Raw genomic sequence first — 15,730 nt, forward strand, 5'->3', positions numbered from 1 at the left:
GCATAGAAACCAATGTTAGAAGTCCAGTCCTGACCCTCCGCTGCTGTTCAATGAATGAATATGGAAAGTTTTAATGAAATCAAAATGGTTTTGACTCAATTTGTAGATTGAGTTATCAATACAATGTGATTTACATGCATATAATTAGACTACCCAGGTGGTACATGCCAAGTTGTATTTTCAGCTGTACAAAATAATTCTGTTGAATATCGCAATATGTATCGCAACGCGATATATGATGATACAATCGTGACCCAAGTATCGTGATATGTATCGCATCGTGAGGTTCTTCAATACCCATCCCTAATGATGACGGTGATATGTGAGTAAAAAAAGATATCAATAATGCTATGTAGAAATACTCTGTTACAAGTAAAGGTCCCGAATTCAAAATGTTCTTGAATAAAAGTGCAAAAGTATGGTGTAAAAATGTACTTTAAAGCAACTAAAGGAAAAGTACAAAATGATCTACAAGCTCACAATGCGTCGCATCGCGATGCGTTGTGAGCTTGTCGAGCGGCTATTTTCAAAATAGCCTAGGTATAAAAAAGGGCTAAAGTGGTTTATGTATGTGTTATCATATTGTCATTTATATCTGCAAAGTAACTACAGTTTTCAAATAATTGTAGTGGGGTAAAATAACTATATTAGGATATATTATATTACTTGAGTACTTCCAATTTCCAAAGTTGGAAGTACTGAAGCAAAATACAAACACCTCAAAACTGTACTTAAGTACAGTACTTCAGTAAAATATTATGTACCCTGTTCTGTAGCTCCTGGTTCTGTCTTCTCAGCTTGTGGTTCTCCTCCTGCAGAGAAGCCGCCAGCGCCCCCTGCTGCTCCTTCTGAGAATGACAAGCCTCCTCCTTCTCCCTGCTCAGCCTCCGCACGCTGGCCTCCAACTCCTCCACCTGAAACCACATTACACCACCTTTAAATCCATCTCCTCCACCTGAAACCACATTACAGCACCTTTAAATCCAACTCCTCCACCTGAAACCACATTACAGCACCTTTAAATCCAACTCCTCCACCTGAAACCACATTACACCACCTTTAAATCCATCTCCTCCACCTTAAACCACATTACACCACTTTTAAATCCAACTCCTCCACCTGAAACCACATTACAACACCTTTAAATCCAACTCCTCCACCTGAAATCACATTACACCACCTTTAAATCCATCTCCTCCCCCTGAAATCCCATTACACCACATTTAAATCCTTCTCCTCCACCTGAAACCACATTACAACACCTTTAAATCCATCTCCCCCGCAGAAGGGAGACATCTTCCGTCAAGGGCTTCTGCCAGAAATATGGGATGTGGGCGTTGTCATATTCTAATACAGACCGGATGCCCCATCTTAGCACCAGCCTCAGTGGTGCGCGATTCTTCAACACACGTAAGATTTTGGATAACCACACCTCCGGAGTGTTTTTTTTTTTTTTTTTGGAATCCAAACCGCATCCACGACCGCCTCGATTGCCTGCCGCTTCCTGTTGCTGTCAAACACAGCTAGTGCATTATGTAGGCTACGCATGTTATCAGGGCAGGAATTTCATGGAGGCCATGGCCGCCGTTGCCCCTCAGTTTGTCCTTGTGCCCCTCAAACCAATGGCATGACCACAGTGGCCTTAAATGTCCCAGCTGACTGTACCACTTTCTCCTCTCTCTTTCTTGTCAATATGTAGACAGTAGACACTGGTATCTCTTTCTTGTCATGTGTTTTTTGTTGAAATTCTGAAATCTTAACTCCCGATTCCCCATCTTTAAACCATTCCAGTGTCTTTGATTGGTGCAGGGCCGAGCATGGATCAGATTGTAAATACCATTATTTATCTATTTCACTGCAATTTAGGTTATCATCCTTAACCCTTAAATTCAACAAATTCTGTCAATGGACTAAAACCGTGTTTTATTTGATGGCTTTCCTGCCCTGGCATTTGGCCTTTGTGCCCTCAAATGGACAACACCAAAGGCCAAGTGGCCTTGCCCCTAAAATGAAGAAATTCCAGGCCTGCATGTTATAGCTGCTGGCTTTATCCAAAGAGTTTATGAATACTTGGGAGACGGTCGGGGCGATACACTTGTCTGTTCAAAGAGTTTATGAATACTTGGAGACGGCCGGGCAGAGCGACTTCTATTACTATACCACCTGAATGGCAGAGATGAGCCAGAGTGATTCGCCTCCATCCATTCACATAACCTGACTCCGCCAGATGGTGGCAGCAGTGCGTACCGCCCTACTTTACCATCTGAGACCGCTTGGGGAGAGTTGATAACACTCGTAAAGTCCCAGACCGGACCAATCAGCAGCAGCTACGGGCGGGCTCTGAGCGGCTCTGAGCCAATAGAGTCTGACTGCAGACCACGTGGAAACCCAGGAGGCGGATTCTGGGTGTAACGTCATGCTGACAGGCCAATATGAGTGGTTGGAGCAAGTTGGCACTCCCAGACTGTGATAGACAGACAGCCCCATCCAATCACCTGCTAAAGAATTTGAAAAAATGGTCCGCCCCTTACATCGGGTCTGCTGAGCAATTCCAGATGGTAAAAGTAAGGCGTATATGCAGTATACGCACTACTGCCACCATCTGGCGCAGTCAGGTTACCATTCACATGCACCTCCTTTTAAAATCATTCTTCACTGCCTGAATGACATCATAGTGATTAGTAGAGATGATGAAGTGTTCTACTGGGTGCTCGTAGATATGTAAACATTAGACCAGGAAAATAAGTGTATGAAATAACAACACATTTAGCGAACCAGAATCTTTATTTGTCACTAATGCACAGCACAAACACACAAATACTGTTACAATACTAATGATGATTACTCATAGTAATAGATAGGGCTATGACGATATAGTAACTGAAACAAAAAAATCTAGTTTAATTTACAATGATCTACTACTATATTGATATGCAAAAGCATCCGTTTTGGCTTTGTATCTTATCTGTATCGTTTTACAATGCAGAAAAATCGGTATCGAATCATTTTGCAGTGCAAATAATTGATTCTATGGAAAGTATATGTGCCTTCTATTTAGCAATTTTAAGAAGGAAAATGAAAAAGAGGGGTTTAATTACTTTTCTATTCCATATAGCTACTCTTTCGATAAATGTGTGTAATCTCTGTGTTCATGTCAAGGTGCGGGCTTGTCCATATGTGTTGATGTCCATGCATTTGTTAGAGAATCACAGTGTTTACTTATTTATATCCATAATAATAGATTTTTCCCTTAAAAACATGCACTATTGACACGTTTCACAGAAGATTTAATTTCTTTGCTAAATAGTTACTATATTGATTTAAAAATCATTGAATCGAATCGTATCATATGTGTCCCAGCGCGGCTGACGGCTAGTCATTGATTTTTTTTTTTCATTTTCATTTTTTTCTTTCATTTGAAAGCTGGGAATCATAGCTACAAAATGATATATTGGTTGTGGAGATTGACCCAACAGTTTTGAAGATAGCTTACATTTTTGAAGATAGCTTATAGAATGATGCCATGCTGAAATACTACTTTTGAGATATTCAAGTTCTAAATTTGGGAGGACCAACAGAATTATGTCCCTATCTCTCACATTAATAAAAAAAAGTCTTATTTACATGCAGAGTTAAGCTCTGGCGTTTAAGTGAAATGTAACCTGATATTTATGACATGCTTTTGTGGCTTTATCACATTTTAGGAAAAAACTAAAAAAGGAATTTCAGCTGTGGTCTAAAGTAGTGGCTTCCGAAATGACTGCCCCAGTATCATGCTCAGTCACATATCGCCATGAATGAACCAATATCGTCAACCATGTATCGTGATGCGTATCGTATCGTTGTTAAAATGTATCGTTACACACCTAGTAATAGAAGTATGCATTATTTTATAATCTAATATTTATAATCTATATTTTACAACTACTAGCCTACTTGTGCATATTGGTGAGCTGTTATGCCACGCAGGACACAGATTTGCCAATGGGGCAGAGTGCATCATTTTGGACTCATAGCATTTATAAAAGTGGAGTAGAATCTAGTCTTTTAAAATCCTCATGGCAGACTTGTTGTGAGTTCTCTATCAACTTGCGCGTCAGCAGAGAAGCAATTATTAACTTCCAACCACAGTAATTGCCAGATTTGACAGATTTTTTATGCCCAAGACTGGAAAATAAAATTCCTCCCGGACATTCTGACCGATTGAAAAACCAATAGTAATTTATTATTGTCGCTGTCTACAAATCAGACACTCTGCTCTGTGCGCAGGCTCTCGCTCTCTATCTCTCTCTCGCTCATTTCAGTGTCAGCTTGTGACGCACGCACTGCATGTTAAGCCATGGAAGGAATGCACGCACGGTCAACAACCAACCCATATAAACTAGGACATTCACGAATAGTGATTTTTAGTATTCGAATTATTCGACCTCAAAGTATTCGAATAGTCGAATATTCAACAGGACTGGCCAAACTGTCAAATATTAAGTAAGCAAGAGGCAAACATTGTGAAAATAGCCGATCTACATGCTCGCGAGGCCTTGTGAGCATGTAGATCTGCTATTTTCACAATATTTATCTGTGGAACCGTGTCACATTAATACCTACAATTCCAAGTGCTTGTCACCAGTGCTTAATTTGTAACAGAACAGGTACCGGAGCTCACCAAATCACGCGTGCGCGTGCACGAGGTCCGCGCGCGCTGTATTTCCAGTTATTTTCCCATTAAATATCAGTTAAAAACGGTTATTTCGGTAATTAAACAACAGGGACAAGCCTTAAGTTTCCTTCAATAGTGCATTTATTAATCACATAATCAGTGGTGGAAAAATAACTCACATTAAAGTGGACTTTTCAGATCCCTTATCCACACGATCATCATCATCTTCTGCTGAGTCAGAGTCACTATTAACATTTACGTTCTCCATATCATCCTCACTCTCATCTGCCGGCGGTGGTGGTGGTGGAGCCGGCTGTGGTGGTGAGGGTGAATCAGGCTCTGCCTGGGGCTCATTTCTGCTCTGCTTTGTCGTGGATCCGAAGTAATTTAAAATATTACTCTGTCTTTTAGACATTCTGTAGCCCGTGACTGACTTCACTTAAGCTGAGTTCTAGAGAATATTGTCGCGCTTTTAAGTTGTTTGTTTGTTTCCTCATTATGGGTCACACTCACAGCAGGAACAAGTTAGACTGATGAAAAAACTTATTTGTAGGTGCATTGTGGAGGTCGCGGAGCTCGCTCTACAATGGGGGAGCGCCCTCTATCTTAAGCTCCGCCCAGCTCCGGCACAAATTAAGCACTGCTTGTCACGGTGGGGGTCCCCAGTTCAAATATGTTTATTTTGGGGGTCACAGCCTAAAAAGGTTTGAGAAGCCCTGGTATAGAGCATTAACAAATTCATCCAATAGGGGCATTAACAACTCATTCTTATGACTTCCTATCTAGCCAAGCTTTATATTTTTTTCAACTCTCCCAAAGTTGCATAACATGCGCATGGAGGCACTGTGTCACCACTCGACAGTGAGTAGCATATTTGATTCATTGCTGGCCAGATGAATCTATCAACCTTATGAAACAATTGCGCAGACCCGACTTTTAGACTATTTCTCATTATTCTGAAGTCAAGACATGGTATTGTATTGTTGGCATTAAACATGATGCAACAGAAACACCTTGTTGTGAAAGCAGTATGAGCACATGCAGACACAGCCTGCGCGATTATTATCCAATATAATGAATTCCCTTATGCAAGATGAAGCTGTATGTTTGTTGTATAGCCTACTCCTTTTTATTCAATTTGTTTTCAGTCTCAACTATGCAGTAGGCCTAATACTTTAACTGTTGCTATTGGCTATGTTTGTGCACCTGCTTGTAATTTATGCATTAAAATGATTATGTCCGGTATTTTTTTCAGATGTCTGGTAAATTTTAATCATGCCGGTCACGGTGACCGGCAGTTTACAATCCTAGCGTGAAGTCTGCTCCCAACATATGGCGAAATATCACCTTCCACGTCATAATGAACAGTCAGAACAAACAAGCGTGTTTTCATTTTGACAAATGGATGCACAAGGCCGTCGGCCATCTCCAAGTAGCCTGTTCATAAACACTTATGGATAAAGCCAAGTCCTATTGTAGCCAGCAACTTGCAAAGTGCAAAAGTATTATAACATGAGTAGCCTACATGAGTAGCCTACATCAGTGGTTCTCAACCTGGGGGTCCCCAAATTATTTTGGGGGGTCCCCAGATGATTAACCTAATGTGCAACATTGTTTTCTCACTCAACAGTAAACAAACCAACATAAAGTTTAAGCATATAGAGGGTCTAAAGTGACAAGATAAGGATGTTTTAATACCTCTAAAATGACAAATTAAATGATGGCCAAATTGTCAAATATTAGGGTTAGGGTTAGGGTTAGAAAAAAATTGTGAAAATAGACGATCTACATGCTTACAACGCCTCACAATAGAACCGTGTTATACAAAATGTAATGAGTCAACTCTTAGTGCTCTTAGGGTGGAGGGGTCCCCAGTTAAAATATGATTATTTTGGGGGTCGTGGCCTGAAAAGGCTGAGAACCACTGGCCTACATAAGGCACTAGTATTTGACAGCAACAGGAAACAGCCAGCCAATCGAGACGGTCGGGGCGCAGTTTGGATTGCAGCGGCTTTCCAGGGGGGTGGTTATCCAAAATCTTAGGTGCATTTAAGAATCACGCCTCAGTGGCTAGGCGCGCTAGACTCCCAACCCACACCGCCTACTATCGAATCCCACTTGTGACACTATTTTTCCGCCTACTGTTTTAGACCGTGAGCAAGCTAAAGCGAGCGAGCTGCCGGGCTGAGCATTGTGAAGTTAGCTTGAGCCGACTCAGCGCCACTGCTTTTGCCACAACTGCCACTCAAAGTGCCACCTGGGCTGCTGGATGCAAGCGGTTGCTATGTCTGTTGCTATGTCTGCCACATTTGAAACTTGTAGATACAAGATCTCTGCCCGACAGTGACGATATTTTAGTGATTATGTTGTGAGTAAAATGTTGAGATAACAGCCATTTTGGTTAGAACTGACTGAAAATAACTTTGTACATCAAGTTTAAAATGATACTAAATATTTTAAAATGATGTCCAAATAAATTCCAAATATTATCAAATTATCTTGCGGCACCCCTGGACTGCTGTCATGGCACCCCAGGGTGCCCCGTCACCCACTTTGAAAACCTCTGCTCTAGACGAATACACCGAGCGCCAATCCGGCACTGCTTCGCACCACAACAAACCGGCAGCCCTCTTGCGGATTTGTTTCCATACGAAGAATATAAAACGCAGTGATGTTGCTATAGGTTTTCAATGTAATGGGTCTCGAGACCCAAAGGTGGTCATTCAAAATGGGTCCCGGAATTATTGTATGGGTCCCGCGACGACGTGAAAACACCCAAAATGACTTTAATTTAAACAAATAGTGGCAAATAGCTACTTGATAGGCCTATAGTTAATAAAGGACAGAAGCATGGATTTACAAGACAATCTCAATCATCTCATCAATAATGTAGCTTCGGCGTAAATTCAATAAAAGATTAGAACCGCACTTTGCTATTATAGTCCACTTCCCTTTTCCCACGCTGTCAGAATACTCTCATTCACAAAACGTAAATGTAACCCGTCATTCTCTTTGCAGACAGCGTTCCAGCACATCGCATCTCAGTCACGGCCGGGCAAGCTGCGATTTTCATTCAGATTCGCATTGTTCAGTGTACTACTATATTGCTAATCACTGTCAGACTCAGACGAGGACATACAGTAGTAGGTGACAAAATGTCGCTCCTCAGCGACATCATTTTTGATTCGCCAGCTCAAGATTCTCGAAGGAGAAGCAGCAGGCTTTCTGCTAGGCAACAGCAGAACGAATCAGTTGATCAAGCTCTTCATCAGTTGGCTGCAGCTAATGTGAACCCGGCTCCAGGGTTATCTGCTTCGCAAACTAAAAGTTTAGCCGACATCGCCGCTCAAACCGCAGCTCCCACCGCAGCTCCCACCGCTCAGACTGCAGCTCGCGCCGCCTCCGATCCCGGCGCTGCTGCTACCGCCGACGCTGATCTATCCGTACCTGTTCCTGCTAAGACTGCCGCTGTGTCCAGGCCATCGCGGGGCCCGGGGAGGAAGAGGTCTAGAAAGACCTCCCCATATCCACCAGCTCCTCATCATCCAGCAGGCAAAGGCAACCAGAAGCCCAACGGAAGCGGCACGAGTCAGACCCATCCCTCGATTTTGTAACCCATTTTCTTTCACCCAGTGCCAATTGTCTATGTAATCCTGGGCTCTGCTCTCGCTCTGCCGCGCCTGGGGAGACAACAGACTGACCTCATGCTTCCTTCAATGCATGAGGAGTCCAAGTTGTTCTTTTTTCACCTGACAGTGGGGATTTCCCCGGTTTGGACGTAGCACGTGGAAGGAACACGTTATTCCAACTGGTTCCTTTCCCCTCCGTCAGGCGCCCAGGCTGGCTAGGGGGAGGCACCATGAGACCAGGATGACTACATGTTTTTGTGAGGGTACCTACCCAGGGGACACAGGAAGAACATGCAAACTCCACACAGAAAGCCCTATCGCCAACCCCACCTAGGGTGTGGGCGCTGATGACGCGGAGGAGGGAACCCGCCCCCAGCACCCACAGCGTCCCCCGGCGGGAATCGAACTCAGGACTTTCTAGCTGTGAGGCGAAGCGCTAACCACTGCGCCACCGTGCCCCCTCCAAGCCATTAACAACCGCTTGTCATTTCTGGACTCCACCGACCATCTTCAGCAGCCTTTCAGTTTCCCATGCCTACATCTCAGCAGCTTGCAGCCACAGCAGATTCAATCTATTCCCACAACGCAGCAGCCTGCAGCCACAGGAGCAAATATTTTCGCTGCCTCAGTTCAGCCCCCTCTGTTCTCTATGGCCTCTGCTGTCCGCCCTGCAGATCAAGGTAGACCCTACCTGCCTCAAGCCTCAAATGTCTCCCCCAGATTAAGGGCAAAAATAGTCGAAGGCAAAGATGTCAATCTGATTAAAATTCTGCTGCCGTCTCCCGAATGTGACAAGAAAATATCTTCTTGTGATCAGTTCTCAGCTGTGATTAAAAATGTGGATCCTGGGCTGGCTAGAGATCTGTCTATTGGGAGAATTTCTGGCGTTCAGCAAATTCTACAACCTCTCTCCTATTCCCCCCCACCCTTTTTTCTGCCTTTGTATTTGATGTTATGCTTTTTCTGCTGTTGAAATTGATATTATCCTAGATAAAGTACTATGTTCTATTCGTCTGTCTTTCAATGTTATATGAGATACTTAAAGTGTGGTTCCTGTGGAAATAAGCCTCGGCTTTCTAGGATCTCGTTTTAGTTGACCTTGTACCAGTGATTTGTACTGTCATGAAACTGTACTTTTTTCTATTGCAAACTTCTAATACATTCTTCAATCAATCAATCAATTCCTAATATATTATTTTATTTGTTGATAGAGTCTAATCGCCAAACTTAATTATTCATTTGTTTATTATTTCATTAAATTCTTGCTTGTTCAAATCGGTGTGATCTCTTTATTGAAATGCCAGAACGCACAGCTGCTGTGGAGACTCCACCACATGCAGCTCAGCTGGTGCAGTGACATGACTGATAGCAGGAAGGATAGAGTTGTATGTGTCCTGGGGATGCAGTGATGCTTAGTTTAATGAGTCCTTTATTAACTCATTTGCTGCCATTTAACAATACCTTCGTACTCTCATATGCCAAACTGTCTCCATAGACTTCCATGTAATTCATAGTGCACAGATCATGCACGCCCATGCCTAGATCATGCACCATGTGTGCACACACTGTTCACAGCTTTCAAACCAAATAATCCGCTTGGAAATCCGTTCAGGCATTCATGAGATAGCAGCCATTATGTTTTCTTCAAATGTAAACAAACATGGCTGCCATGTTTGAAAGATGGGGTTGGTATGGGGGTTAAACATTTAAATAATGAAATATTTTTTTTTCCTTCAAAAACGGCCCAAACTCGGGAAACTCAGGGTTGGCACAGGTAGGGTACCTATACAAACTCGGGAAACTCGGGGTTGGCACTGAAAGTGTTAAAAATATGCAGGGAGGCAGGATGCAGGGCTGAAAACGTACGGTCGCTCCCTCCATATTGTACTGACCCTCTCCTGGGCTTCCTGTAACTTCCTGTGCTGGGAGACCACTTCCTGGGCGTGGCTGTTCTTGTCTTGATTGACAGCTTGCAGCTGAGAGCGGAGCTGCTCGGTCTGGGCGTCCGTGGACACCAGCGAGTCCTGGAGCTCCTTCATCTGCACGTTGCCATGACGACACACACAAAAACACAACACGTTACCACCAGAGAATGTTAACCCATTTAGAACGGGTACACATTATTGTGTATCATTATTTTATGCTTTAACTATTGAAAAATTGCAGATATACAAGCTCACACGGTGCCGCGCTGCGAGCTTGTAGATCTGCTATCGTGAAAATTTGAATTTTGACCTGATTCTATAAGTGTCTTTTGAATCCTAAGATTCTTTGAAAAACCTATGTTTCTATGTCAGCAATCTGGCCAGCCATCGTCAAAGAAAAGGTCCTTTTCACTTAAATGGAGCTCAGTTAGTCTGTTCTTGAGAGACTACTATGTCAGTGGCTCTCAAACTTTTTCATGTGAAGGACCCCCAAAATGATATGTATTTGGCCACGGACCCCCATATCAAAATATTTAGTTCCAGGGACCACCCAGAAGCAAAATTTGAGTACGAATGTTCGCTTAAAAAATACATATATTCAAAGATTTGCACACATTTTCACAACTTTTTCAAAAATAGCAGATCTACAAGCTCACGCGCTGCGAGCTTGTAGATCTGCTATTTTTCACTGGTTAAAGCATTCAATAATTCTAGGCCTAAATTAAGCCCCTTTTCCACTGACATGGCCCACACCGACATGCCCCACACCCAGGGCTCCAGACTAACTTTTTCACAGGTAGCACTGGTGCCACCTACATTTTCATTAGGTAGCACCACCAGAAATTAGGTAGCACCATCTTTTTCTTTGTATAGCGTATTAGCGTGGTATTAATACATAGCTTTATTATGCTGATGACAGTTGTTGTCGATATAATGTTGTTGAATACCCTGATAACAATATGTCTCAGTAAAAAAAGCTGTAGCCTAGTTTTTATGTATTTTTGCTTCAAGTTAATATTTGCAAACTAAAGACATTAATTCAAGAAAGATTTACGAATATCTAGGCTAACAAAGGCAATATAGAACTATGACTTTAAACGTGCACAACGTAGACTAAATGCAATAGGCTTGCTTTCATGCAGGATGGAAAAATAAAATTGTCCTTATGGTTTTGGAGTGAGATACTGTGGGAAGTAAGCTGCTTGATCAACAGAAAACGTTCACTTGGACACACACACACACACACACACACACACACACACACACACACACACACACACACACACACACACACACACACACACACACACACACACACACACACACACACACACACACACACACACACACACACACACACACACACAGAACACACGCTACAACAAAGACAGAAAAGTTAACAGGTGCCGTTAATTTGAGCTAATTGTCTGTCTATGAAGTGAAAAGCGCATTTTGGGCACTGAGGAACTTAACGACCCACAGCTGTTTTCGCACGTAACAGTAGGTTAATGTAACCAACGGTGGAAACATCCACGAGCGATTCCTAATCAATCGCTCGTCTTTCTTTTTTTTTAGTCGCACGTGCGCGACCTGGTTAAAATTTAACTCGCACTTTATGAAATTAAGTCGCATATGCGACTTAATAGCTCGCACCCTGGAGCCCTGCCCACACCACTCCACACCGCCCACCTGTGCCAGGTTTTCCACTACAAGGACCTGCGTAGAGTGGTGTGAAAGTGGTACTAAACGTGGTACTAAAAAGTATCCACTACAGAGTAGAGCTGAGCTAGGCCAAACAAGGCCAAACACATCATAATGACTGATCACTCACTGAATTTTCATTTAGACCACCAGGATATAGTTGTAATACATGATAATAAATGATATTGTGTTATAACCACTATTATAATCTATTATAGTGTATTATAGTTATCATAGTAATACATTAATACTTATATAGTGTATTATAATTAGGATAGTTGAAATAAAAATATATATTGTATTATAATCACAATTAAAAGGGTCAATTTGTTTCTTACTGATAGGGGTACTTTTGTGTAATGGAAAATGTAGATATTTTTAAGTGGTGTGGTGTGATGCGGTGTAGTGTCGTGTAGTGTGGTGATAAAGCTGCAGTGGAAAAGGGGCTATAGAGAGGCAGGGGCTGACATTTCTAAAAGTGCTTGATACCACCCTGAACTGAGCATAATCAAGTCAATACTGTAGGACAGTCAATCTAAGCTAAAAAAAAGGGCCTGACCCAAAAGAAATTGCAATAGTAATGGTTCAAGGTTTTTTATGATCCTTGGGGTCATCCAAATAACATATTAAAAGTTGTGAATTATATATTTAGTGGATCAAGGTGAATTCAGGGGGTCCAAGTTTGGGTCCATTCACTTTACTATACAGGAAAAAAGAAACCCTCTTTAAGTAGCATGTGAGGGGTCTATCTAGGGGGTTTTCATGATTCTGAATCCATTGCAAGCATTTGTTTTGCACGAAAAACATTCCTTGGGCTAAAAATGGACCCTACAAAACTGTGAAAAGTGATGACTCATTACTAAACCATACTAAACCATAGTTTTGTGGGGTCCATTTCTATCCCAAGGAATATTTTTTCGTGCAAAACAAATGCTTGCAATGGATTCAGAATCATGAAAAACCCATAGTAAGACCCCTCATATGCTACTTAAAGAAGATTTTTTGGGGGGTCTTTTTTCCCTGTATAGTAAGTGAATTAGAGCCACCAGATCCCATGGGGAAAGTGCTTGGATCCGTCAATTTTTTAATTCAGCGCACAAAAATACCTCTATGTGCAAATTTTCACGCTTTCTGCCAGAAGTGAACACCTTTTTCACATCTTTCTCCCAACTGGAGATGTGGTCTAACGGCATGGATTTCTACACAGAGGGGCCAATTCTTTCAACATAAGATGCTGCATTCAAGTTCAGGAGTTCAGGCATGGCATGGAAAGAGGACATTTGCATTTATTTCACCACGGTAAAAACTGCATTCATGGTCTGGAGAGGGCACTTTTTACAGAGGGATAAAAGGGCAGGGCCCCTTTGATGTCTATGTCCGCATGTGCCGATGTATTAGGCCGGCTTTACACTGCAGTCAAATCCAGCCCAAAACCGATTTGTTGTCAAATCTGATCTTTTGGCCCGAGTTGTCACACAGCATTTGCAAGTGACACAGATCTGATCTGTGCGTTCAGACAGCGTTAGCCCAAAGCTGCTCTGCGGCGACATGTATGCTTTGGTTACCGTGGTAACGACGTAGGCGTCATGACGTTACGTCACTACGTCGACGCTGGTTGATTACGTTCTGATTACGTTCAGGAAATGCGACATAATAGACCATAGTAAACACACGTTAATATTGTTTTTCTCTCTTCTTTTCTTTACTCTTGTGTTTCGCTCTTCTCTCTCGTTTTCACTGTTTAGCTCACGTGTTTTCTCTCTTCTCTTTTGTTTTTTCTCATGTGCTCAGTGCGCTGTAATCAAATAGTAAATACTCGCGCTCTGTAATGATGTAATTTACAGCCGTGCTCGGGTCGCGCTGCTCGCGCAGCATGTGACGCTTGGCCAGTTTGATGTGAATTGAATGTGACCTGCATATAAGTCTATGGGGGTGGATGTGGTTGCTGCTTTCAGACTGAGTCAGATGTCCTCAGATCCGATATGGATCGGATTTGAAACTACCTCTGGATGTGGTTTTTCAAAATCGGATTTCATGTGACCTGAATGTTTGGATTTAGACTATTTTAAAAAAATCGGATTCCACTTTTGAAGTGACTCAGATCTGATTCAGGCTAGATTTCAGTGGCAGTGTAAAGCCGGCCTTACATTACCTTGGCATTTCTCTCCTCTGCTTCTCTCATCAGCCTGCGTTTATCTTCCTCCAACCACTGGTGCTGTAGGGTCAAACTGCTGAGAGATGCCTCTACCTCCGATAACTTCTGGAGCTACACACGCACACGCACACACGCACGCACACACGCACGCACGCACACACGCACAAAATAATCAAAGTAGGACTTTAATTTACAAAACAAACAACAACATAGGAAGTTTGAAAATGGAGATACAAGGCAATATTAATATTATTCTTAACACACTGAGTGACTTAATGACTTAATCGCTGAGTGCTACGCTATGTTATTTCCTTATTTCTGAAGCTCTGGGTAAAAGTAATGGAGCAAGTAATTCCTTGCTTTTTTGCGATAGCATTCTCTTTCACTCAGAACAGAAAAATTACAACCGCGGCCATCAGTGCTTTTGCAACGGCCGGTAGAGAAGGGCTCGTTTTAAACATGAACGTGATCGGGAGTTAGATTAGGAGATAAATGCACTTTTGTGAATCTCAGAAATGCAACTTCCCGGTCACGTGATCTCCCGTTGCATTTCGGGAATTGGAGTGTTTCTCTTCAGCCTCGGCTCCCTCGTACAGAAAGCTACGGTTTAATATTAAACAATAGCCGACACGTCAAACGCGTCGTCGGCACATCGATAGACATTAAAGAGTTGGCGCGTTGTGGGCATCCGATGTATTAATCCATTTGTAGCCGATCCCCAGAATACTCGTGAAAAATACTTGAGTACTCGGAGTGCCGATCCCGAGTATACTCACGCTATATACTGTATATACAGTAAAGCTGGCAAGCTTACCGTACGGTCCGTTGGAAAGTGCTGGCACGATTGGACTCGCCGATTCATCATCATCGCGGATCCACGTGCACAAAATAGTCATTCCTTAACATGGTAGCCGACGGTCTATCTCATCTTTAATGTCCATTTTCTCCAAAAAACACTTTTGAAGCCAAGGATGGCATTGGCTTCTCGCTATTACTCCAACCGCATGGGACGATGACGACTTCCGGTGAATGACGTCATGACGTCAAACAGGAAATGTTTGCGCAATCGACTTCTGGCCTTCAAAATAAGAGACTGGCCACGGACGGAGCAGGCGAAAGGCGCGCTGGACATTTAACCCGTTCATGTCTGGAGCACTAAATGGGTTAATAATAATAACAGTACCTTGTCCTTGGTTGTGTTCAGCTCTCTGTCCAGTAGTTCCCTGTCGTGCTGCCAGGCTGTCTGCTGCTGCTGTCTCTCTCTCTCCTGCTGGTTCAGTGCCTCCTGCAGCTGTCTCACCTTCACACGGGACAGACAGACATAAAGACAGACAGAGAGTGGGGCTGTCAACATGGTGACGAATAGTTGACCAGTAGTCATACGATGTTGTTGATTAATACTACTACTACTACTACTACTACTACTACCACCTTAAATTTATATAGCGCGTTGTGAGCATGCAGATCTGCTTTTTTGGCAAAGAGATTTGGTAGAGTCTTAGAGAGTAAAAAAAAGACTATCATATACGTTATTTCTACGTCCGTTTGACCAATTATAAAAGGTTTATGTGCTACCAGATATGCAGCTCTGCAAATAAAGGCGAATCGATCCCATTGCATGGATAATTTCACGATAAATTAAATGTCTACAATACGATTATTG

At 42.6% G+C, this 15,730-nt stretch overlaps 1 protein-coding gene across 1 annotated transcript in view; it reads right to left on the reverse strand.

The window, feature by feature from the left end:
* Positions 1-15,730, reverse strand: part of ninl (ninein-like) — a gene marked incomplete at both ends in the record, with an annotated part of 135,787 nt that overhangs the window by 4,193 nt on the left and 115,864 nt on the right. Inside the window, 4 exons of the mRNA XM_080740901.1 lie at positions 765-914; positions 10,179-10,325; positions 14,065-14,178; positions 15,251-15,367. Of these exons, the coding sequence (XP_080597027.1) occupies positions 765-914; positions 10,179-10,325; positions 14,065-14,178; positions 15,251-15,367 (528 nt within the window). The remainder of the gene's footprint in view (positions 1-764; positions 915-10,178; positions 10,326-14,064; positions 14,179-15,250; positions 15,368-15,730) is intronic.

The sequence above is a fragment of the Nannobrachium achirus genome, assembly GCF_963921795.1.
Source record: "Nannobrachium achirus genome assembly, chromosome: 13".
Lineage (NCBI taxonomy): Eukaryota > Metazoa > Chordata > Actinopteri > Myctophiformes > Myctophidae > Nannobrachium > Nannobrachium achirus.